At 42.7% G+C, this 27,008-nt stretch overlaps 1 protein-coding gene across 3 annotated transcripts in view; it reads right to left on the reverse strand.

Annotated features, from left to right (window-relative positions):
• Dock4 (dedicator of cytokinesis 4) overlaps nucleotides 1–27,008 on the reverse strand; it is a 396,425-nt gene that overhangs the window by 82,429 nt on the left and 286,988 nt on the right. For all 3 annotated transcript variants that reach the window (XM_075948630.1, XM_075948628.1, XM_075948629.1), the window contains exons 24-27: nucleotides 22,021–22,148; nucleotides 19,832–19,966; nucleotides 12,823–12,921; nucleotides 3,378–3,472 (exon numbers count right to left, since the gene is read on the reverse strand). In XM_075948630.1, coding sequence (XP_075804745.1) covers nucleotides 3,378–3,472; nucleotides 12,823–12,921; nucleotides 19,832–19,966; nucleotides 22,021–22,148 — 457 coding nt within the window. The remainder of the gene's footprint in view (nucleotides 1–3,377; nucleotides 3,473–12,822; nucleotides 12,922–19,831; nucleotides 19,967–22,020; nucleotides 22,149–27,008) is intronic.

Consider the following 27,008-nt stretch of genomic DNA (forward strand, 5'->3'; position numbering starts at 1 on the left):
CCAATATCAAGTCCACTTGATATTGACCCATGAACACTGTTACTTTAATTAGCCATTTTAATATCATGCACATTTATGTATTTATGTATTTACTGAGGACATTCCCGTTAGTGCATCCACATGCTAGACTAGTGTGTGTTTTAAAACATTTGGGCCCTGTGTTCTCCTTTTAACTAACCAGCCCCTTGCTTCTCCTTGACAGGGTCCCGTTCCCACTGATCACAAGGCCTTTTGCATATGTTATCACTACTGGCAGCAATAACTTTGCTTTGTTGCTCGCCCATTATCACTTATATTAGCTCAAGCTCAAGTTTCAGTGTTTCTTTAAAGTGTCTTAGTTCAGTGCACAACAAAGGTCCCTTCAAGATTATCCTTGGGTACACACACACACACACACACACACACAGAGAGAGAGAGAGATTGATTTTGTATCTGTATCACCCATTTGAAATTTAATTGTTTATTGTATGTTGTATGTGCCTGAAGCTGACGTACACACAAGATACACAAAGCAAGGACCTGAGACTTCAGCTGAAGATCCCAGCTTCCCTCAACAGGCAAGTGTAGAATAAGACTATCTCCTAGAAACAACACCTAAGGCTGCGGGCCTTTATTTTTGCACTCCACTTCACCATGTGCATGGGAAGGAGGTGGAGAGGAACTTCTCTTAATGCGTCCTGTATTTTTGGTTCTTAGTTCTCATTGTCCTTATGTCCCCTCTTTCTCAGCTGGAGGAGTGGTTATCTTCATCAGGAACATGCGCCAGGGACATAGCACACGTTCGCTGCGCGAGATGGAGGGAGAATTTCCCGTCCTAGTGGAGCTGAGACCTGGGGAATCTGCTGGGTTTCAAAATGATCAGACAGGTGCTGGCATCTGGACACAGCTTCTGGAGGAAGCCGTATGAAGCACGAGAGGGATGGGACCAAGACCACACAGCTTAGGGTGAGAGTTAGAAGCATTTGGTCCACTTGAAAACAGGAATGATGAACACATAAAGGACTATGACTTTTGAGGGATAGGCTTTTTGGTTGTGTTCCAGGATAGGGCAATGGTGACTTCTTAACTAGCGCTAATGAGAGTGGGAGTTATGGGTTAAAAGGACCCTTTGAGAGGCCTTGATCAAATGTCTGTCTAAGAAAGTTAGCGGCACGGAAGATTGGTGGTAAACTTGGAAGACACGGGTAATCTCAGGAGCCAATACAGCAATTAGCAAAGTGTGACACTTTCTTTAGTACACACACTTTAAAATATTTTAAACGATGTTGATATCTTTCAGAAACTGTCCTTCCTTGTTTCCTTCCTTCCATCCCTCCTTCCCAGAGAGTTCTGTTGTGTAGCCCAGACTGACTTCAAACTCAAAATCTCTTCTTACCTTTAGCTCCCTGATTACTAGGATAAGAGGCTCGCAGCACCAGGCCCAGCTTGGAAATACACTTTCGTACCAATATTATTTAGGTTAAGAATAAATAAAAACAATCCAGGGCAAATTTATGGACTGAATTATAGTCATAAAGCAAGGCACATCGCATATGGTTTCCTAGCTTCAATAGGAAGTGGCTACTGCGATTGAGATTTGCACAGAGGAGGGCAGGAGACAGAAGCGAGCATGTGGAAGCAGTCTCTTCCCACTTGGAGTCCTGTCCATTAGCGAGGCTGGGTATAAAGCCATCAGCCAGCCACTGCCATAGAGAAGCAGATCCAGACTGCTACCAGCACTCGCCTGGGGGACAAGATGACATCACTGCGTTTAGCAAGGGCTTGGGTTCACTATGGGAGAAATTTTTATCTTAAACATATTATACATATCTCATCTCTAACCAAAATTGCTCTGACTTGGTTAAACTGTCCATGAAAATCTTGAATATTGTGTTTACAGGAAAGTAGAATATGTACTTCTTAGTCTGCTACCCACTAATGTGGCCATGAAAGTCTCTGAATGCATAGGGGTCTGGAAATAGGTTGGATAGAGACAGGGTTTAATATCAAAAAGCCATACTGTTGTCATGGTTTCCCAGAGCCTCAAGCACAAAGCCTGCATACCTAAGGAAGAAAACCTTAGATTTATTTTCAGCTTGATGGTCTGCCACTGAAACTTTTAATTGAAGCCAAATGTCACTCTGTACAGAGGGCGAGCAGAACGACCAGAGGCTGGTATCTTGTGAGGCTGCTGCTGTGGGCAGCCTGGACTCCTTCCTGTCTGGCTCCCCAGATCAGTTCACTGCCTTTCCAGGCATCTTGAGTCTTTGGTAATTTAGGGAAAATATGGCAGCAACAGCCCCAACTGAAACCCGAAGCATCCTGCCATCCAGAGAAGCAGACACTTGATTCCTTCACAGATAGCAAAATACATATGCTGAGCTCTAAGGAGAGTGATTTCACTCGTCTCAATTAGTCTCCAAAGTGGAAAAGCTGCTCAGTGCTTATGTAAAATATAATATGCCACATGATACTATTTGTTACTTCACAAGTTTCCAACACATCACTTTAACACCTCCGAGTCTATAAATGCACCCTGAAGCAGAAGCCATACTAAGCATAGCTAATCAAATCCGAATCCTGTGTTCCTGGAGCTCTCGCCATCATCATACCTGGGGGGGGGGATGATGTTTGGGGGGACAGATGGTGACCTTGGTCTAGGGTTAGACGAGCAGGGAGTCTCACCTCCACCCTAGGCATGTGGGGGGCTGGCATTTGGAGAGTGGCAGATGGAAGAGAAGGTTAACAAGATGAGCTAAATAACAATTTTGAAAGTGAAGATGAAGACCCTGTCCTAAAGTTCACCTTCATTCTCTTCCAGGACTAAGGGAGAAGGGAGCCTGAGAGGGCAGAGAAGTCCATGGCCTTGAACTTTATAGGAACAGAATAACATCGTCAGTCTGTGTCCAAATCTCCTGTCTTGTCCCTCTCAAACACTAGGGTTGCAGGTGTGAGATGCCACACTGTTATATTGTTTTATTCTCTCTCTCTCTCTCTCTCTCTCTCTCTCTCTCTCTCTCTCTCTCTCTCTCTCTCTCTCGATAGGGTTTCTCTGTGTAACAGCCCTGGCTGTCCTGGAACTGGCTCTACAGACCAGGCTGACCTCAAACTCACAGAGATCCGACTACCTCTACCTCCCAGGTACTAGGATTATATATGTGTGATAACATACCCAGCTATATTATTTGATTCTTAAAAGACATTAATAGAGTCATATTAAATAAAAATTCAAGATAATTAGTAATATTGTTTAAAAAATACTGAAAAGCAGATTTGGAGATAAAGAAAATGAAACTTAGAACATAGAGGTTTCAACTTATCTTGAAACAACAAAGAACATTCTAGATCATCCTTTTCCCTTGCAAGCTGAGATGCAATTATTAGCTGAAAAGTCTTACTTGTTAGCTACCAGGCGCATGACGGTCCAGTCCTTGGGGAACATCTCTGGACGTATCAATATTCTGAACACGGTAAATATCTGCAGTAGGAAATCCTGGGGTAAAGAAGGAAGCGGCGGTTTTATTTATTTATCATAATTGCCAACATATACCCAGAGAGCACCACAGTTGCCATTCTCAAAGCATCTCCAGAGAAGGGCACCAGGGCAGACCCCTGTAGCAGAAGGGCCCTGCCTTCTCCCCATCCCACCTGCCCCTTTTATCAGACACCTTCACAAGCTCTACAAATGCAGGTCTGGGAGACAAAGTGGAAAACTTGTTCCAGAAGACAAGCAAACAAACCCTCTTTCTTCCAGCACAATGTCCAGATATTAGAGCTTCTCAACCCAGGGGCATAATAAATTGTCTTAGCTCAGTTAAACGGTCGTTGAAATTTGGAAGGTTATTTTCATAGAAGGATCTTATGTAAACAGCGGTATCCTTTAGAAGGTACTGTTGAGAGGTGCAGGATTAAAAGGATGGGTGTGGGTTTAGGGAGTCTGTGTAAGCTTCCTTCATGTATCACAAGGAATGCCAGTGCTACTGTGTGCTGGGTGGGTCAGTGACAAGTGTTTACTGGCTCCAAGAGCAACAAGACACTCCCTATGGAGACTCCAGACCAGAGCGCAGAAGTGTGGAGCATCTGACAGTCCAGGAAGGTCCTCTTTTTTTTTTCATTTTTCCCTCTCTTTTATTTATTTTAACTTAAAAGTTTTTTGTGTGGGGCTGGAGAAATGACTTGACAATTACTCACTACTCTTGAGGACTTTGAGCTCAGTCCCAGCACACACATTGTGTGGCTCACAGTTGCCTGTAACCCCAACTCCAGGGGATCTGATAGCCTCTTCTGGTCTTTGTGGGTAACGACACTCATGTGCATGCATGCGTGTGCGTGCCCCCCCTCACAAAATTAAAAATAAAAACCTTTGAAACTTTAAAGATTTTTTGTTTGAAAAGGACAGAATGACATTCGCCATGCAATGCTATATGTAGCACATACGTACTTTGGAATAGTTAAGTCCAGTTAATTAACTTTGCCTTTTAGAGTTCTCATGTTTTTATTGGAACACTTCAACTTTTGACAAGAATCTGTTGTCAGGCTTGGAAATACCAATCACCAGACATGGAATTAGCACTCCTTTAAGCAATACAAAAGAGGGGATCCCGAGTCATACAGCACAAGATACTGAAAGGACAGGAGGGGACAGGCAACACGTCATGAAAGAACTGGGGCTAGCTACTAGAAAGGGGACTCTCCCAACAAAGTCTAGCTTAAGTGTATCAACTAGCAACCTTAAACGTTTATCCTGTGTGACCTTACGTGATTCAAGGAAAATACATTTCCCTAACAACCTGATAGAAGGCAAAGGTGTGGTGTTCAGAAAGAAAGGCAACTCCAAATACAAGGTTTGTTCTTACAGATCTAACAACACTTCACGTTAAACATGTAAGCTGCCTGAATAACAGTACAGCTGTCACTCAAAACAACAGAAGACTGTTAAAAACCAAGAAGCAGTAGCTTTCCAGTGTGTGTGTTTGTGTATCTGTGTGTATGTGTTTGTGTGTGTTTCTTTTTACACATTCTAACAGCTTCAATCAAGCTCACAAACAGTTTGACAAGAATTTATTTCTTTGGCATCAGCACACATAGTTGGTATATAGTATGCCATATGTGGAAAGTCTAGATTTTAATGCGGGCTCAGTAGTTACATCAACAGCTCAATGACCTTGGAAACTTATCTTGGAGCATCTGAGCTCTCACACCTGGGAAACCCGAGGGCTTGGGGTCTCCTGCCGCTAGAAGCATTTTGAAAAACATCAATACACCTGTCTACCTATACATATAGTACCCTGCTATTTTTTTTCTTCTTTTTGAACTGTAGTCTCACATTTCCTGCAAGCATGGGTTGCTAACAGAGCACATTCCGCCATGGTACTGGGACACAGTGTATTTCAGCCGGTATTTGCCTACCGCATTGTGAGAGGTTCTAGTTCTTAGTCAGCTTCCGTATTCTAAAGTGCAGGACCCACGAGCCCGCATTCCTGCCTGCGCCTAGGACACTGCTGGTTCCTGTCTGTCTTCTACTTCTCCGTCTCAGCCTTTTCAATACATGTGTGCTTTGGTAGAGGCAGACACCAGCATTCTGCACACGTAACTTACGGATTCATTTTCTACTATGCAAAAGAACATTTCTATGTCCAATAATGCTTATCTGGGTAACACCAGATGCCAGGGTTGCACATGGACCCACTTAGAAAGTGGCAGCCTGGCAGGCGTCTTTCTGTGTGTCTGTCTGGTTATGTGACACACACGGCATGGGAAGTATACCACGTCATTCTTCAGATCAGCGTTCAAAGCAGAGAAGAAATGGGAAGTGCTGTTATAATAAATTATTTTTTTTCCTGTGGCACAAGTGGTTCAGCAGGAGAGTCTTTAAGAAAACTCTTCAAAAACAAAACAAAACAAAGCAAGAAAAGGCCCATGTTCAAACAAAAAGGAAGGCAAGAAGGGTACCGTGATCTGAGAAATTCCTTCCATTTGCTCTCTTATAAATATTGGATGCTTTACTGTCTGGCAGTGCTCCGTTAGATGCCACTATCCCTGACTAGTTAAGACACACATTGAAATGCAAGGATTAAAAGCGTGCCTGAGACTTATCATACAAGGGCGCTCAAGCGCAACATTTTTTTCATGGCAATGCCTTGTAAAACACCTCTTACATTTTAAGAGACTGGGCCTTTTGCTGGACCTCACAGACAAGAAAATAAGACACCTTGAGGTCACTTAAGACTCTAGCCTTTTGTGTACTCTGGCTCCTTTTTCAACCTGCGCTTAAGAGAACAATCAAACTATAACTTTACTTGCCTTGGATTTAGCATGTAATCAACTATTAAAACCTAAAATAGTGCACAGCTATAATCTTAAATTATGTGCTCTTCTATGCCTCTGACACCTGAGTGATGCATGTGTGTGTGTATATGTATGTGTGTATATATGTATGTATGCATGTATGTTATGGTCATCATTTGCTGAAAACAGCAAGTAGGATGAAAGAGACCTCCTAAAAACATATATCCATCATAAATGCTGGATGCAACACATGAATATTTTTGATAGTTTTATTGTAATATGGTCAGTTGGAGTTAATGATTTATCTCTTGTAAAACTCTATTAAAGATTTCTGTAAAGTATCCCCCATTTCTTCTTCATGTGATGCTTTCTGCGCTGTCCAATTAAAGACAGCAAAGCCCTCTGTTAGGGATAGACACAGACACAGGGACAAACTTCAAGGTACCCACTTCAGGAAGGCATGGACTCAGACTCAAACAACAGACAGACAGGGACTACAAGACACGGGGATAGTAAGATAGAGAGTTCAAATTCGGGCTTGACCTTGGCCAGATCACACCAAGGGGAAGTACTTTCCTGATTTCTGACTTAATATGACAATGATGCATAACAGGGGACTCTGAGCTTATTATTAATGTGTGCAAACGGACACACTTTCTCCTTTTTCATGGAACTCATGGATCATGGTATAGATGCATGGTAACCTAACAGCCATGTGGATGCATGCATGTTCTATGAACTAGGAGAACATGGAGGGCCAGGTATGTCACACCAAGGGAACACATGCCAGAAGCAACATGGGGTATTGGGACTGTAAGGGGTAGGTGCAAAATATGGGTATACATGAGAAATAGGGATAATTAAAGAAACATAAATTAGGAAAGAGAATATATAAATAAAAGTTAAGTAAATAGGGACTTAAAGACAATAAGGAGAGAAACTACTCTCCTGCCTTTCCCATGATAAGGAGTCTTGAATTTATCCTAAAGGCAAAATGGAAGCATTGACAAGCTCTATGCAGGGCGTAGAGGATTAAATTTGTGGTTTAACTTTTCTACATCATATACAAGGTACTTTGTGTGTTGCAAGATTGTTATGAGATGTCACGAGTGTAATCCCCCAAAGCCATTGGCTATAGGGATTAAAATCCCACAACAAAAGATGATACTGTGTATTAGGATGGCTCAAAATAGAAACCAGCTCATGAAGTCAGACTGAAAAAGGAATCTTAAGATCATGAGCACAAGCAGAGCTATCCCACAAAGCATTGCAGGGCAGGTAGATGACCAAACAATGGACAGGGTATAGCCCGCAAAGAACGTGTTTCTGTGATGTAGGCCATATGCAGTCAGATGCTACAACACAAATTTGATACAACTTTCAAACACATAACAGCCTTGATACCAGCTTTGAACTCAATCAAGGGGCATTAGTAACATTTATCATGTTAAAATTTGCACTCTCAAAATGGAATTTTGAGCTATCTCCCAAATCCTCTTCAATCTTTGAGAGTAGTAGAAGCATTGTTCTATAATCAATATACACAAACAAAGAGGAGTCCCAATAATCATATGGGAAAAGATGGCTCGCTAATGCAGGCAGAGACTGGGAAAGAACACTCATTCACTAAGCACAGGATTATGTTCCAGGTTTAGGACCCAATGACATGGCTGCAACTCAAGCGGCAACAGACTCTGAAAATACAGAAACAGTGAGCAGCCCGGTAGAGCAGGTGAATGTCTCCTGTGAACACTGAACCAGAGTAGGCATGTTAGATAGAAAGGAATCAACAAAACAAAAACGACATGGAGGAATTACAAACAACATACATGATCTGCTAAGAATAGGCAATGAAAATGTCTGGAATTGACGGTATTTAGACATGTGCGGGAGATAGGTTTGGAAGGTGGACAGAAAACAGTGACCCTGCAATAAAGATACTGGACTTGGTCCAGTCAAGTAATAAAAATTGGTAAGATGTTTAAACTTGAATTAAGGGCAGTTGTGGTGGTACAGTCATCTATAGTCTCAATACTTAGGGGGCTTTGGAAAGAGGACCACGAGATTAATAACAGCCTGGGATACCCATCAAGTTCTAGGTCAAGCTGAGCTAAGTGGCAAGTTCTAGGCCAGCCTTGGCCACATGACAAACTCCTGCCACAAGAAACCATATAGATTGGGTAGAGATTAGATCTGAATTATTTTAATAGCTAATATGTAGAGAATGGATAGTTCCGGAATATGCTTAATTTCATGCCTATATCAAGATCCCTGTGGTTCATTATGAAAGGTCGTGATCAACAAAGAGCAGGAGCTTCGGGGCTACATATGAAACACCAAGGATATGGACAGGACCTTAGGCCCCAGTACAAAGTGGGTGTATAATGAAACACTACCAACTGCACAGAGAGAAAAAAGGACTTAATCACTACCCAGTGATTGCTTTTGTTCATTTTTAAAACATGTCACATCCTACTGAAGAAAAACAAATGAAACAGTAGAAGCTTCCAGCCCTCAGGTTTTTGCTCCCTCCCACACACTGGTGCTCTGACACCGTGGCTCACACCGCTCACACACAGGGACCTGAGGACCAAGGAGAAACGGCACCTGCTCCAAAGCCAGGAGTCACTGCAACAACAACCCTATAGGCGCCCAGCTTCTTTAAGCTAGGAGTCACCGCAACAACAACCCTACAGGCGCCCAGCTTCTTTAAGCTAGGAGTCACTTCAACAACAACCCTACAGGCGCCCAGCTTCTTTAAGCTAGGAGTCACTTCAACAACAACCCTACAGGCGCCCAGCTTCTTTAAGCTAGGAGTCACTTCAACAACAACCCTACAGGCGCCCAGCTTCTTTAAGCTAGGAGTCACTTCAACAACAACCCTACAGGCGCCCAGCTTCTTTAAGCTAGGAGTCACTTCAACAACAGCCCTACAGGCGCCCAGCTTCTTTAAGCTAGGAGTCACTTCAACAACAACCCTACAGGCGCCCAGCTTCTTCAAGCTTGGAGTCACTTCAACAATAACCCTACAGGCGCTCAGCTTCTTCAAGCACAAGTGTATCTAAAAACCATTCGTCTCAGTTGTTCCTTGAGAACTACATATTTGTGGAATTCAGTTTCATTTGGAGAATCATTTGGGAAAAGCTAAGGCATAACTGGCAAGAAAAAGAGAGAGGAAGGGACAGCAGGAATGAAGGACAAAAATCTAGCACATCATTTGTAATTGTCAATTTCAAGTGTGTTCAGCATTACGACTTCCAGATCCACGAACCAGAATAAACATCTTTCTCAGTTATCCTGTCTCAGGCTTTCTGATACAGCAACCAAATCTGAATTAAGTCAGGAAGCTGATTTCTGTTTACTCCTTTTGGAAACTATAGAGTTACTCAGGGCTTTTAGCACACAATCCAACATTGGTCTACTTCTTCATCAAATGGCACTATGGTAATTTGACACCTGCCTCATAGCTACTGTGTTGAATTTCAAACCTAAATATCCAATAATCTTCTGCCTACTCATTTGTCCTGAGACATGGCCACTCTGGGACTAGAAACGCTTTAGGATGTTCCAAGAAGTGACAAATAAAATTTGTGCGAACTTGACAGCAAAGGCTGGGTTACTGAAGTTCAGGGAAACTTTGTGCTTAGATAGCTGTCTGAGCAAGGAGCTGAGGACATCCAGAAGGTTCCTAGCTTTCCCAATTAACTGGGGATAATGGCATCAATCAACCTTTAAAGAGGTGGAGGACGAAGCACAAAGGCTCAAGAGGACTCAGCCGCATGCGTGGCTCACGGCTGGAGAGTAGGAGTTATTCCCTAACTGCTGGCTGTATTCACATTTATTTATAACAATAATGTGTGTGTGTTCAATAAAACTTTATTTGTAGAAGTAAGCAGTAGGAAACATTTGGCCATGAGCTAGATCTGCCAATCCCTAGGATCATCTAAACTTCCTAAGGTTGAATCTGGCTCACTGTGTAGACCTCTCCCAGCAGTGATTATGGGAGGGTGTAACAGTGATCTATCTACTCCCAATACAAATAATTTGATTATCTTTGATATCCCTACTGTCTAGCCAAAGTACTCAGCAAATGTTTATTGAATCAAATAATTGACATCTGTAATACAATAACTGGTCCTACCTCATGAGTTCCTTTGGAGAAGGAGTTAATATTAATCACTTATATGAATGGTGCCTGCTTCATATTTTTAAGTCTACATACAGTGTTTATTATTAGAGGTCCGTAGGTCTTTATTGTAATATTCAAATCTAAAAGGATTCTAAAATGCTTCAGTCTTATAAGCTATTTGGAGCAAAAATCTTAATTTTTTTTGTTTGTTTTTGTTTTTCAAGACAGGGTTTCTCTGTAGCTTTGGAGTCTGTCCTGGAACTAGCTCTTGTAACCCAGGCTGGTCTCGAACTCATAGAGATCTGCCTGTCTCTGCCTCCTGAGTGCTGGGATTAATATTTTTAAGGGTTATCAAGTCCTGTCAATTCAAGTTCCCAAATTTATTAGGACCCTGAGTCTATGATTGTCTCTGTCTAGACTATCCTAGTCTGCCTTTCTGCTGCTGTGATAAATACCACGCACCAAAGCAATTTGGGGAGGAAAAGGTTTATTTTAGTTTACATGTTATAGTCTATCATGGAAGGAAACTGAGACAGGAAGTTAAGGGAGGAAGCAGAAGCAGAAACCAAGAGAGGAACACTTCTTTCTGGCTATTCCCCTCTGGCGTATTCACTCATCTTTCTCCTGCAGCCCAGGTCCATCTCCGAGGGACAGCACTACACACGGTGGGCTGGGCCCTCCTGTATCAATCACTTAGAACTGCCTCACAGACCCTGACCACAGGCCAGCATGATCCAGCCACTTCTTCAACTGAGGCTCTTTTTCCTAGGGGACACTGGGCTGTATCAAGTTGACAGCTACTACTAACTCTGACACATGTCCCTGTCATTGCTAGCTTAGATTGCTATATCGAAAGCTTTACGTGGTTCTGTCTCCTATTTGGACCTTGGCTAATCCATTTTCAGCTGTGCATCCAGACAAATGTGATCACATTTCTCTCTTAAAACCATCCATGCCCTCAAAATAAAGTCCATATTTTCATGCTTTATGACACTACTTCTAGAGGCTTTATGTTCCATCAAAGAGTGAACATATATTGGTTGAAAGCCTAGGGACGTGACTTCAGAACCATGAACCAACCAGAGCTTTAAATATCAAGTGAGACTGGAGAAGTCACATGAACAAACAAACAAACAAAAACATTCTAGGTTCCAATAAGTGTTAAAAGGATACAGTTGTGAGCTATGTGCTGTGTCAGGGCATTTGAGTGACATTTCACTGATTTGTTCATTTGCTCATCCATTTGACAGCTTGGGGCATGGATCTGGCCCCATTTGCATGTTGGAAGAGTTATATCTGCAGCCCAGGTAGGTGCTTAGTTAGGAGCATGGTCCTGATTGATCTATTCTTATCCAACACCTCTCTTGCACACTTCCTTGTTGGCTTGCGTCTGGGTTGATAGCAAGCCTATTTGTTATAGAGTACCATGTGTGCTTGCCCTGTGTGTTCACCCCTCAGAGTGTTCATGACAAATGGCAATGGTCCCCTAGAATAAGAAGACACTTGTGCCTGGTCACATCTCCAGTTCCAGGACAAGGGTTTTCTATGTAGGAGGTTCTCAGTCTATATTTCCTGAACAACAGATGAAGAATTAATATCCTTAAATAATTCTGCTGGTCTGAAGGCCAGGTCATTTTGCAGAGGAAACTATATGTTCTTTGAAATAGGGTGCCACGTGACTGAAGTCAAACCCACATGAGACATTGCACTCATTATTTTCATCTGCTTTGCTGTTAAGATGAATATTAGAACATTAAACACAACACCTGGATTAAACTTAGAATGCCTTTCAATTTGTGCTTCTATGTTTTTGAACTTCCAGGCTATAAACAAAAACATAGCCTTCTTTTGGGAAAACTGGAGACATGAAACCAAAAACTTCTTAAGTAAAATGTACTTTTCTTTCAATTATCTTAAGTAGCCAGTTTTAAGTAGAGAATTAATTAGACCGCTATCATCCTTTTGATATGCAGATTTTCTTACCCTGAGACGGTAAGTTCTCAGACTCTCTGTGTACCTGTAATCCTAAATGACTCTGTCTCTCCAGTCAGAAAGTTGCAGCTGAAGTATCTGATTCTTACAGGAGGAAGCCTGCCAATCTGTTTAGATCTCCCGTCTTCCATTCTGACAACATTTCCGCTCCACATACTACAGGGGAATTTATTCACTTTGCCTTACTAGTTCTATTAATCTGTGTCTAGTTTACATACTTTGATGAGCTGTGATTAAAATTCAAACTAATGGCTAATAACTGTGTTAAGTAAGAGAAATCCAGAGCCAATATAGAAAGAAGATCTGTTAGCACAACCGAGAAGAACAAGAACTTAATGGGAAGAGGTAAAACAACTGCCAAAGAACCCTTCTGCACAGCCAGGAGGAAGGACACAAGAAAGTAAGGGGAGAAAAAGAATTTAAACATCACTTACCCGCAGCTCTTCCTTAGTATTGAAACTATTCAGAAGTTGTTGATAATGTCTATCTGTCATTTGTCGTAGCAGGGAAAGGAGACAGGCAACAAATTCCCCCTAAGGAAAAAAAATCCCATATTTTAGAGGAAGGATAAGGAGACCATCAGTAACTTAGTATGAACTGCTCTCAGAACACTTCACAAGCTTGCTATGATCCCAGGTTTACCCTGTGATGTCCTCTGATCTAAATCACCCTAATTATAGTCAAAAGTTCCCATGTAATGATCACTATCTACTTGGTAGATTCGAAATTTTCTATTTGAGTATATTTACTATGAGGGAATCTTTTCACTTGGGAACTAACTGCATTTATGTAAGTAGGGCCCTTGTCCATTACTTAAACACTTAATAGACCTCCATTCTTTAAATCATTTAAGACTCATATCCGTGCTAAGCAAAGGCAAAGCATAGGTTCAAATGGCATGAAGCACTGTGTGTGGTGGTGGGTGCCTGTGCCTGGCTGACTGAAATAGGAGTTTTGTAAGTTTGCAGACAGTCTGGAAATGTGACACCTTCTGACAAAACAACAACAAAAGAAAACAAATAAACAACAAAAAAACCCACCTAAGTGAAACCAGAAACCCTAAAACAAAGAAACAAAAAACCCCAGACCAAAACACACCAAATAACAGAGCACAAGAAACAGAGCTAGGTGTTGGCAGAACTGGAGTCACCCCCAAGTCTTTTTTGCTCCAAATCTCTTCTAATTTCACATTCCTTTCCTGAGTTTACAAATCCCCATCAACTCATCCGAACCCTGCTCTCTGGACTCACTGGGTAACAGAAGCCATATGATGCATAATGCTGCCTTCAATCTCCGTTTAGAAATGGTTTTAGGCTAGTAGCCAATCCTTGTGTTTGAGGTCTATGGAACTAACTCCTACGAAGTGGGATGCTTGGAAGTGAAACAGAGGAGTGCACACATCATCCTTGGGTTTGAAGCGTCATGTAAATTGTGCTAACTTGCATTTTCTAATACACTTCTAACTTGAAACTATTGTTTGTAATGCAACCATTATGTACTTATGTACTTCTAGAAGGGAAACAACACATAACACAAAAGCAGACGTAACAGGATAAGCAGCCGCTGGTTAACTGGATGTATCCGGAAGCCCACCTGAGCCGGGAGACAGGTCTGAGTGTGCACGGAAAAGACTATAGGGTCACATTAAAACTGGAGACTAAGAAACCTGAAAAGTAGATTTTACTGCTCGGGCAGTTGGACTAGCTCAGTCAAGTGTCTCCTTGTAAGTCCCACAAGAACCCCTAGAATACAACTTAGTGGTTATGCCAAAGAAATCTGTGATACAGGTAGGTTCTTCACATGTAGACAGCCATTTGTGACACATAGACATATTAACAGTTGCCCTTCTACATTAGAGTAATATCCAGAAGTCTGCCGTATGGGCTATGGTACAGTTTGGATCCAAATTGCCCCCGCAGGCTGTATACAGAGTACTTGTGCCAAGGCTGGCCTCTTCCAGGAGGCTATGGAAGCTTTGGGAACAGGGTCTGGCCGGTAGAAGCAGGTTACTAGGGGCAAGCCTTTGTAAGTTCTAGCCTGGACCCTGGTTCCAGTTCTGCTCTGTTTCCTAATCCAGCATGATGTGGACAGCTACCAATGCAAGCTCCCACGGCTCTGGATGCAGCCACCTTGGCACACTTTCTCCACTTTGATAATTGCAGCACTCAAATCCTGAACACAAATCTTTATTCCCATTGACTGTTTGCTGGGTATTCCGTCACAAGGACACAAAAATACCTGAATCAGTCTAGTAGGATTATCTCGCAAGCCCACACAAGACCCTGTCAATGAACAAAAGAATTCTGGATATGTCACACACAAGCTAGATTTTAGGGAAAACAGGGTTTTGATATCACAAGATTCAGAGGACTTTAGGTGACATTATGAGCATTTTCATCTAAGCCAGGGAGTGAGCTCTTTCTCTGGTAGCCTAGCACAGGGATCTCAGGAATCTGTGAAAAAAACAAAACAAAAACATAAAAAAAACCCAAAACCAAAAAACCAAAACAAAACAAAAAACAAACAAAAACAACAACAAAAAAAGCTAGGTGTAAAACACAGCTTTCATTTGCCTGAGACATTTGCTGTGATTGGAGCAAACATTCTGTCTCTCACTAGCTAAGTGGTCAGTGTAGTTCATCCCCACCCCCCACCAGGTCTTGTAGACCAGGCTGGCCTTGAACTCACAAAGAACTGCTTGCCTCTGCCACCCAAGTAGTGGGATTAAAGGTGTGCCCCACCACCACCCGGCTCAGTTTAGTTCATTATAAAAAACTGGGCCAGAAAACAACTTCTCGCCCTGTTTCCTCTGGTATTACAATATTAGGACAAATAAAAGATTTATCTTACGTTGTCTACTCTTGCCTACTTTTAGTTGAGCATGCCTAGCTATTAGCAGGAAGAAGAAAGAGCAGGCAGTGGAGTGCTAGGGCAGCAGAGACAGGAGAGTGCCGGCAGGGGTCTAGCCAGCACTCCGACCTGTGGAGCAGCACAGCAGCTGGCTGGGCGACAGAGGCAGAGCAGAGGGGGAGCTGGCACGCTGAGCTACAAAGGCTGTAGGCTGGCCGGCTCCATCGACAGCTATGAGAAGAGAAAAGCCTCCAGACGTGCAGCTTCTAGAGCAGCGGCAGCCGTTGCAGGGTGGCACCAGCAAAAGCTGGCAGTAGCTGCCCTGTGAGAAGCCTTAGCTGTGGTGGCTACTGCAGTCAGAGACAGGAGAAAAGCCAAGGATGTGGCCAGGGGGCAGAGACGAGCGGGGGCAGAGAGAAGGGGAGAATGAGTAGAAAGTTGAGGCTGATGGAGAAATAGGCTAATGAGAGTCAAGGAAGAGAAACAGACTACGGTTGCTGAAAAGGTTCCAGAGGCTTGCCAAGGCTTTAAAGCAGAGGGTCTCAGTCACTCCAAGGCCAGAAGCTACAACACCGGACACTGACAAGGGCTCAGGAATCCCAGCTCCCTAGACATACATAAGAGATACACAGGGGTAAGGGTCCAGCTACCGGGGATCTGCACAGATTTATAACACTTGAGAGAGCCACCCGCGACTGCTTCCAACTGTTGCTGCCAATCTCCATCAAATGCGGAGGACAGAATGCTGCCAAAGGCCAGCATTTCAAGAGCGTCTCCCTTGGTAACCATGGTTTCTGTTTAGGTAGAGCAAAATGATCTCAGCCAGTTGAATAAGAAGAGGTGCTGGAGAGGGTCCACTAATTGACTTTTGTGTGGTGGGCATGTTCATTATCCTATTTATTGTAATGTTTCCTAAGTGAATATAATATACCAAGTGATTTTTAAAAAAATACAAAATTCATTTTTTTTCAAATTTATTGTATTTACATCAATAATAATCTTTTCAAAAGGCATTGCTAACACTCCGATTTATGCAAAGATACTATGTGTAAGTTACTATACTTTGTATTGTCAAATTCATTCCTTATTAGAGACTAGTTGGGGGGACACTATCAAACTTAAGATAATAATCTGGTTTCACAACTAGCAAATGGCAAAGCTTGGATGCGAATGTAGATGGCTTTCGTTCTAGAAGGCTCTACCCAGTGGCTTTTCCTACTTCCCAACTGGTTTCATGTAGGAAACAAAGTGAATTTAGCGGATACAATTCAAACATATAAATATATAAGAATCTATCTATTGATAATACTGCTTAAGCTTTTATGGTCTTTCTTAGAATGGAAATTAGTTGGTAGGGTTTCAATCAGATTTTATTCTTGGTTTTTGATATCATATACAAACTTTCCAACTTATTTAGTACATTATTAATATACTTAAATACTTTTTTCAATAACCCTATACATATAAAAATATCTTTAAATTTGAAAAATTATATATCGTCAATCATAATTTTAATAACAACAAAAAACAATAACGAATAGACCTTCAGTAGCTTATTATAATCTATGTATATTGATGAATTCTCTGAATCCAAGAGATTGATTTTGTCTGCTGTGTCTGGGCTAGACCCACTGGAAATACCGTATCATTATGGCACTCCCCACTGTCCCCAATACGACCCACTGCCAATGTCAACACTCCAGACCCTCTGCCATTTTCCCACATCGCCTATAATCATAACTTCAAGTCCTTGCCAGGAGATTATGTGTCTATTATTTCACTTCTACCTTTTCTACTATTATATAATTTTCATTACTATTAAAATACTTTAATAATGTTTTATGAATTCTCATAATTTGTTAAAAATAATAAAAAATCATTGTCAAGATTCACTTACTTAACCAATTGCCTTTAAAGTTCAATAGTCTTCAGCTGCTTTTATCCATTTTTATGTAGAGAAAACAATGGGCATTTCTATCAATAACTGCCAAGAATATTTTATGTCTACATAAAAAGTCTTCAAGAAAGTTTTCCTTTAGCATATGCCTGTTTTTTCCTGGTATTTTGTAGAATGCTACCCTTTTCTTCTCTAAACACAAGCCAGAAACTGTACCTGAGACTTTACACAGGCATGCCAGGGAATCTTAGACAGGGCCAATGCTGAGTGGTCACCCGCTACACATGGCATTTAACATAATCACGTGCAACGAAACACATATGCACTACAGCCAACTCTGGTGGACAATTAGTTGAGGGTGTGAGACAAATGGCCACTTATGTTGCTTTATAAAACCTGCTATGTACAATTAGATGTTTTAAAGGAACCAATTACAATGGAACACTTCTTTTCCTAGCCAGAGAAAGTATTTTAAAGTTTAAAGAAGAACAAAGGGTAAAATAAAACTACTGTTATCTGAATTTATGATTCAGCAGAAGCAGTCCTCCTGCTGGGGTTGCTGGGAGGCAGGACAGCAACGTGGCTGTTTCAGAGCCCTGGGAAGTGCATTGTGACTGGCAGCAACTGACTTTCCTTATAGTGTGTTCATTTAAGAGGGACATTTAGTGATGAATGTGCCTGTAGGAACTGAAAGGCGTGCACTGTATAAATGCCATGTAGAAACTCCCTGCACAGAGCCTATTCTTTATGGAAAAATGAGGAGGTGTTACTTAGATCTTCATGTATAGAGTGAATGATCAAGGTATTTCTCATGTCAGTCATTAGGGAAATGGAATTTAAACCTTCAGGGAGAGAGCTATAGAGTCTTTAGAATACTCCCAACTCTGACACACTCACACACACATACAGACACACACAGGAAAAAATGATGACATCACATGCTGACGAGCTAACTCCCCAGTTCTAGGAATTGTATCTATATCTATCTACAATAAACTAAGGATTAAAATATTATATTACATATAATATTTTATATATTTAACATAATTAGATATATTTTATATATTTTATATATAATGATATATAAATATTATTTTATAATAAATAAAATAACAGTTATATATTTTATAATAAATAAAATATAATTTAATATATTATAATATTTGAATCCTTAGCTTATTAAGTAGTTTAACTTGACTTATAGTAGCGGTTTGGATGAACACTATCTCCTGTAGGCTCATATATTTGAGTACGTGGTCCCCAGAGTGGTGGCACTGTTTGGTGGAGGCTATGAAACTTTTAGGAAGAGGAGCGTGATTGGAAACAGTACATCACTGAGGGAGGGCTTTAAGAGTTCAGAGCCTTGTCTCACTTCTAGTTTGCTCTCCTTACACAGGAAACAGAAAGAAGCCATAATATATACCCACAGGACCTGTGATATTAAAACAATGCCCTGACATAACATTGTGACACAAAGACGCTGCAAAGATACCAGCTGAGCTCCTTCTGTGTGGGCCTTCTACAGCTGGGCATGGGAACTACCCTTATGGGCCGTTCACCAGGGAGACGCCCTTGAAGAAAACTAATTTTCCATTTGCAAGTGTTTATCAGTTGGAGGTAGCTTCTCAGTGAGGGATGTGAGCATGTGTCCACATCTCCTTTTCATCCTAGAACCCCATCTGCTGCAGACCCATGCAGGCCCTGTACACGCTGTCTGGGTATTGTGAGCCCTGCCTAAGGCTTTGATTTCCTGATGTTCTCCATCCCCTCTGGTTCTTACACTCTCTCTGTCTCCTCCTGCACAAAGTTCCCAGACTTCTTAACTTTTAAATAAAAATGAAAATCATTTGCATCTAGACCTTAACATTCTCATACACCCACAGCACAATTTGTGAAGCCAATAGCAAGTATTTAGTTAATGCTTGTGTACATAATTTATTGATGAATTTTAGAGCATCAAGTGCCATAGCTACAAATGATATCTCTTGTTTAGGAGAATACTGTTAAATACATAATCATTTTAAAAGTCAACCTCATATGAGTTCTAAAATAGAAATTCCTATGTATATGGATAACTCGATGGTGGAGTACTTACTTGCTTGCCTGCCCTACATGAAGCCCTGGGTTTGCCCTCAACACTGCCATGAATAAATAAACCCTGTATGTGGATACACATACAGCGTATACAGATACATATGATACTATCTGATGTATTATATCTTAAGACTTTGCCTGAATCAAGCTATGCTAACATCCCAAGAAAGATGTTTGAAAGCTCCTTAGAATTTGCCAAGTTAAACCTTCTCACTTAACACTATCAAACAGAAGACTGAAAAAGTTAAGGTCTTGATGAGTCATGGAGAAACATCCAGAACTAGCACACAAGGCCTCTTATTCCGGTTGCTGGTTGCAATTTGGGGAATGAAAAGTTATCAAGTTGACTGGGGATGTAAAAGCAGAGACTAATTTAAATTTGGAAAAGAAAAGAACTAATACCAAAGTTGTCTTTCTGAAATTCAGACCCACTTATTAACAGCATCTTTCCCTACAGGCTTCCTAGCTTAGTTTTTGTATAGCGAAGGCAACCCCTGGTGCTCTGGCTATGCTCACAGTTCATCCCAGGGGCCAGGTTTCCCACAGTCAGACTAAGACCAAAGGGACTGGAGCTTTCCGAAGCACGTGCCATAGGATCTTACAGTGACATCCTGGAACTGCAGCCGCATGGCAGAGCTGGTGGCTTGTGGCCGACTGGTGATCTCCAGGATGGTCCTGAGCAGGATATCCAGCAGGCTGGCCACTATCACGTCTATTTCCTCCAGCACAGACTTTTCCTTGGGAGGAAGAAAGAATAGCACGCTCAGGAGACTGACTTTGCATGGACCAAATCTTTTTTTTTTTTTTGTTAAATGGACAAAGAGAGTTCATGCCCAAATCTAAAATGAAAGACTCAGAGAAGTCAAGATGACAAGAGATATAGACCTCAACTAAAAACAAAAATGGCTTTGCAGAAGACAGAGCTCCAGAGAGTAAAGACTTATCCCAAAGCATCTCATTTGGCTATGCAATGTGAAGCTGAGACACAAACAAAAAGAGGCAGAAATATTGTTAAAAAAAAAACAATTCTGAGGCCACCATCCTCTCTCTGAGGAACCTGAGCTGGCCTCTCTGGCAGCAGTCTTCCCTCACAGTGTGATTCCCTCAGGTCCTCACTGTGTTTACATAGATCTTCCTAGCACGGCAGTCACACAGATCATGCTCCAAGGCTTGCTATGTGCAAATGATTATTCTTATAAGTTTTTTTTAAGCCTACATGTAAGCATAAGGGACTAGAAAGCAGTCAGGATGAGTATCCTGGTTACCAAGAGCCCTGAGGTTAGTAGCCATGGGAGGGAGAGAGAGAGAGGGATTTTCTTTTTTGAAGTGACTAACACTATCCACACTTCAGGACTCCAGAGAGAGTATCTACACTGCCTACTTCATAGAAGACATGGCTTCTTAACATGTGTGCATGAGAAAGCCTGGGCAAACTGGCTCTGGGCAAAGGATACTTTTAAAAACTGTATTTAGGGGTTATATTTGTAATATTTGCATGAAAATTCCCAATTTCCCCAAGTGAATTGGGTTCAGGTCTAAATTCATTATGCAAAGTTCAAAAATCTGACTGTAATTTCCAAATTTAAATAGAGGAGAAATAGAAAGAAGTCATCTCTCCTGCAGCTTTTGGCTGTTAGTCTGTCCAGTGACCTGGCTAGTTTTCACTCACAGTGACTGTATCCCAGCAACCTAGTCAGGCGGGACTTGGATCTTTGTGGTCAAGTGGTCAGACGGAGTTTTTAAGCCAGGCAAGTGGCTTCTCCCCGCTGTCATTCTCTGTCCTGTTCCCCATCGTTACTGGGCTTCCTGTAGCGGAACAGTGTGCTATCCCTTGCTGTTTATGTGCTGCTCATGACAGGTTCAGATCCAGGTCTCACAGTTTCTCTAAAATGCCACCCCTGTTTCTGCACCAGCAGGGCTCTCTTTCCCCCCTCACTCCCCTGGGGTTGTTCTCATCCCTGCTCTTCAGAAGTAGATCACAAACACGGAAAGAATGGGGAAAACAGCACAGACTTTAATGCGGACTGGGGCAAACTGGACACTCAGCCTTCACTGTTCCAACCCCTCCATCAACCTGCGGCTGAGGAGCCCAGTGTTTGACCAACAGCCACAGACTGAGGGAAGGAAAACAGGACACCCTCCCTACTCAGACTGCAGAGCAGACACTGAGCTGAACATAAACCCCAGACATTGTTCCATGTATAAGGAAGCACGCCATGTTCTCACTTTGTGGGGCACTCTAAACTCACAGTATGAGTCAAGAGTCAAGCGAAACAGGACTCCTTAGAGCCATAAGGGAAAGACTACAGCTGGACTGTAAGGTACTTCTTGTCTCCTGGGGGCTGTCCTTTGCTTCTGTAATTTCTACAGGACTAGGCCCAAGGGTCATGGCCAACTTCTGAGCATCATCACGTGGCCTTTCCCAGATCAGATCCAAAACACCACATCATGCCAGCAGTAATTTGGTTTTGCCATACAGCCTTCATCTCACCAAGATTTACACATGTGGGAGGCTTTGAGATTGCTAATTTTTCTCACTTGGTGCTCAGTTCTTCCTTGAAACACAACTTTAGGAAGCCAGGCTATTCAAGGTTACTCCAATACCACGATCACTTTTGGGTTGTTTGTTTTAATTCCTTCTGAAGAAACCCAATAAGTTCAGCCTGGCTGAAAACGGAAAGTGAGTCTCTGGGCACTTCTCAGTGGTGTGACTTCTTGGAGGACATTTAAGATTTTATTTATTTGCAGAAGCATTTGATGAGAACCACACACTCTGACCTGCGGTACTCACTGAGCTATTTTTCTTGATGAGACAGAATACGTTGCTAAGGATACGTGCGCACATGATCAAGTCCTTCTGTTCTTGCAGGTGGATGTGGAGGTGGTGCAATACGACAGGCAGGAGAATGTACCTCGAGTCTGTGAGAGAGGAGCCATTAGTGTCGCAGCTGCTTGGGTCCCGCACAAGCCTCAGCCGAACCCTTTCTGGCTGTTTAATTCCATTTTGATTGTCAACCTATTAGCACATGGTGGTACAGGGGCCCTAGTCCTATGAGTTTTATATTAACAAAAAGGAATACTTTCCCCCAGTGCACGATTCCTGTCTCTTAGTGAGCCCTAGTTTCATTCCAGTCTATCGACCCATCCTGAGGGTGTTTAACCTCCACAGTCCTACATCAAACGTTTCTCTCGCTGTCTCCCACATTCTCTCTGAGGCAGAGCACTAGGGACATCTTACTATGGTAGAGGAGGACTTGGCTGTGTCACCTCCCACCCCGCTGCTGACTTCTGGAGAGCTACTGCGCAGTTTCTGGTTAACATTACGACGATGCGTTCAGTGCTCCTGTTGTGATTTCTGGGACTCAGCACAAGACTCTGTTTTTGTATTGCTTTGTTTTTCTCCTATCACTTCCAGAGTTAGTGAGGAACTATTGTTATCCGTGGTATTTGTATTAAGTACTACGTGCCTTGCCTTGGCCCCTTCAACCGGAAAGGCAATGGTTCTCAATATGTGGATCGAACAACCTTTGACAGGGGTTGCCTAAGACCATCGGAAAACATAGATATTTACATTACAATTCATAACTGTTGCAAAATTTCATTTATGAAGTAGCAATGGAAATTACTTTATGGATAGGGTTACTACAACACTAGGAACTGTATGAAAGGGTCACAGCATTAGGAAGGTTCAGAACCACTGCTAAAAGGGTCCTGTACTTGGGGAAGCTGTCCTGATTTCCTCTCGTCTGAGACTTCAAATACGTCCCCAATGGGACCCTCTTGATCTTGCCATTCGTATTTCCCCATGTTTGTGTTCCATTTTTCTGGAGATTTCTGTACTTCCTCACCTACCCTTTCTACCTATTTCTTACTTCTGCCATTTTGCACCTCATGTCTTTGCCCAGGTGCAGTGTCACGGGCTTGGAACCTCTTCAGTCACACCCTCCAGTCCTTGACCCCCTGAGACAGCGCACAGCCCTCTGGGCAATGGGGGGGGGGAGGTGCTCTCGGCATTATCTTTTTCTTTCAAGTGAGTTCTTTCTATGTTCTCATTGTGACTTTCACATGGGAAGATTTTGCTGCACCTGGTGGCTTTGCACCATCTGCTCCTCTTTAGAAGCAAGAAACAACAACAACAACAACAAAAAAACCCAAAGGAATGCAGGTGACACAGGAGCAAGGCTTGGGGACTCCTGTTTTTCTTGATGTCTGTCACGGCACCCCCAGTGCAAGGACGCCTGGCCTTCAGTTAGGAAGGGAGGAAGGGAGAAAGAAAGGAAGGGAGGAAGGGAGGGAAGGAGAAAACTTTACACAGAACTGCAGGCCTTCTGTAAGCAGCACCCCCCAAATGGCACCTTACTTATTTACACAGCAATTATCTGACAAAAAGAAGCAGGAACAGAACCTGGAAACGGAGGAACCAGAAAGTTCTATGTAGTCATGTTTAATTGGGAGGGAGGGCAAAGTTCATCTGATAGGGTCCCAGTGCTAGAGGGATTTGATTTCTAAAAACTCAATTTGCAGCCAACTGTTAAAATATCTATGAGCTAGGGGTGGAAAAAGGGAAACAAACAATTTACCTGTGTTGAATAAAAATAGGCATGACCATCTAGTCTGGAGAACTGCTTTGCTCCAGGGCCAAGGCAACCAGTCAGTACAAAATATAGGATTAGGAGGTCAAGGCCTAACAGTCTGAGTGGATAAAATTCTAATTCTTACCTTCATAAAAGAAAACAGAAAGTTAAAACCAAGCCCAGATCCCCTACAGCTGAAGATAAACGGACTTCGTATACACTAAAGCTAGTATCTGTTATATAGATTCTGCCCTTGAAAGGGACAATGCTTTCATACCCCGAGTCTCAGACAAAACTCTCAGAACACAGGTCTCCATGGACGCAGAGAGGGGGGACCTTTTGTTTGGTTTGATGTGTATCCACTGAAATGGATAAACCTAGCTGTTAGGAATTCTCTACGGCATAGACTAGGAAGAATGTGGACAACCAAGAATCTTTAGCTTAGTTAGAAACAGCCTATCTTAGCTCCCTCTACCAACCAGCTTTAGATAAGGATCGTTGGTGTTGGAATCTGTCCAAAAAGGGTGAGGTTTGCCAGGCTCAAACTGCTCATCACTCTCTACAAACTGGACCCCAACATGGACCGGCCATCAGGAAGGCACCAAGGAACTACTGGGACTGCTGGAGGGCAGAACTACTCTCCACCCAAAGCATGGCGCTTAGCAAATGCCCGTCTGTGGAGAAGCCTCAGGCCTGGGAGGGCCTGAAACTGGATTAAAGCCACCAGGAAGTGAGTCAGAGATGTGCGAACCTGGAAAGACATCTCTTAGACACTGGAGCTCTTGGTAGACAGCTCAGTGGCGCAGTGCTAGGGATGCTCCGTGTGGAAACTTAGACATGCACCCAAGTGGCCTAAATTCCATGAGGACGCAGCACGGAGGCCATATGCTTTCCAATCATGCTCTCTACTTGCCCCAAACTCCTACCCCACTTCCACTGTGGTGTTATTCTCATGCTCACCCTTGGATCAGAAGTTGCTTTCCCTATAAGATTAAAGAAAAAAAATATACATGCATGGCTTCAGTAGCATTTACTATCACATACCAATTCCTAACCATGACTCAGTGTTCACTCACAAAAAGCCTCTTTAGCACCTGAGTGCACTAAATGATATTAAGGAAGCGAGAGACAGATTTGCCTCTAAGATACGAAGAAAACCCTGCTCTCTGGAGCTTTCTGTGGAGACGGGAGAGAATGGGCACTGAGCTGGACATTTAATTATTTATCTAGAGTTGTGCTTGCTGATCCAAGAAGGGAAACACAATAAACTATGAGCCCAGTAATGGAATAACCAGGGTGGGAAGGACATTTCTGCAAAGAGGAGAGTTAAACAGTACCCTGAAGAATACATGAAGAGTAAGCCCAGGAGGACTTGGAGAAAGTGGATTGCAGAGAGAAGATGGGAGAGAGCAGGCAGGCAGGGACGGATGACTACCCTAGAAGATCAATTCTGATGCGTGGCCCCCAAATGAACAAGAGGGATATGACAGGGGTTGGAGCAACACTGTGTGCTGTTTCCAAGGATGATGCTGGTCACACAGAAGACAGGAGGAAGGAGATGTGGAAACTAAAGGCAGAAAGGTCTCAGATGTGTCAGCAAGGCTGGGGACTGGGCTGTGGGGGAGATTTTAGGGCAGATGGGAGCCATGTGATGAGTGGCAATGAAGGGTAAAAGTGAGAAGGAATGTTGTGCTTGCTATCGGCAGATAGGAGCACACCACGACAGAGAAGAACGCTGCAACTTCAATAGCAGACCAGGGGAGAGGAGGAGCCTGGGAGATGGTGACGTGCAGAGGTGGAACAGCTGTTTATTGAGGTTTGGAGCTCAGGGTAGGATCTCGCCATGAAACATCAATTTGATATTGGATCAGGGACACATGGGACATTGAGAGACTCTGGGTAGAACGGACCTCAAGCCTCCCTCAGATCTCACACGCTGCCTGGCAAAGTCCCCTCAGCACTAACTCTGCCACATCTTACCATAGAACCATTTGTTCAACATCGGCTATTATGCTAGATCAAAAAAGACCAAGGGCAGAGACTGTTTAACTTCCATGATATTTACGATTTAATTTCATACATGACTGTAGGAGCTGCTTGGGGGAAGGAAGGGTTATGTGTGGGGTGTGCAAGCTGCTGATGGGTTGTTCATATGTTGAAGAATGGCCTCAAACCCATGGGAACATAGGCAGCATTAATGAAATTCAGAGGGATATTTAAAGAAAAAAGACATGAGCCCTGCGTGGTGGTTTACGCCTTTAATCCCAGCACTGGGGAAGCAGAGGCAGGTGGATCTACAGAGTTGGTCTACAGAGTAGGTTCCAAGACAGCCAGGGCTACACAGAAAAACCTTGCCTCATATATAATAAATAAATAAATAAATAAATAAATAAATAAATAAATAACACAAGGATTGGAGGATGGGAATGAGGAAGTACTGGGAGAGATTTTGGAGAGTGGAAAAGATTTAGGCTGATATGATCAAGATACAATGGGTATGTAGGAAATTGTCAAATAATAACAAAATTAAATAAATATATACAATACATTAAACTTATAAAGTTAAAAAAAGTATTTACTGGATAAATAAGTTCTATTAGGCAGTGAAATAGGGCCTGGCGTCTGTCTTTACTGGACACAGCTCAAATGGGATGAGGGCAGAAGGCACCTGATCACAGCCCAGCACATCTGCTGTGCCCATCCTGAACAGCAGCGGGATGAGGCTTTTCCTGTCACAGCGCCAACCGCAGCAGCTGCTGCAGCACTTAGACTGGCCCCGCACTCCATTCCCCTGAAAATCTGGGCCAGTGTGGGTGAGTGACGATGGAGCCTCTTCTCCAGAGATGTGCTGGCTGTCACAGGCCAGTACTAAAAACTCCAGGACCATGGCAAGAGAGCAAAGTGGAGACTGAATCCTGAGTACCCAACATGAAGTTACAGCTAACAGATTCCTAAGTCAAGTCCAAATTATCATGGGGTAAATCTGTGACAAAATTCAGGACAGTCTACGGACAGCTTGTGGAAATGGTTGAGTACGGTTCAGGGATGTGGAGGGTGTGTAGAAAGGCCTTGGCCCGTAGTCTTCCCTCAGGGTAAGACTGGGAAAGGAAGCCGAGAACAAGGAAGGGGTTGGGGTAGGGGTAAAGTGTCCAGAGAAAAGGGGACAGAACACTAGTGTCCCTAAGATCCTAAGTAAGTTTTTATT

This window comes from Microtus pennsylvanicus, chromosome 14 (genome assembly GCF_037038515.1).
Source record: "Microtus pennsylvanicus isolate mMicPen1 chromosome 14, mMicPen1.hap1, whole genome shotgun sequence".
NCBI lineage: Eukaryota > Metazoa > Chordata > Mammalia > Rodentia > Cricetidae > Microtus > Microtus pennsylvanicus.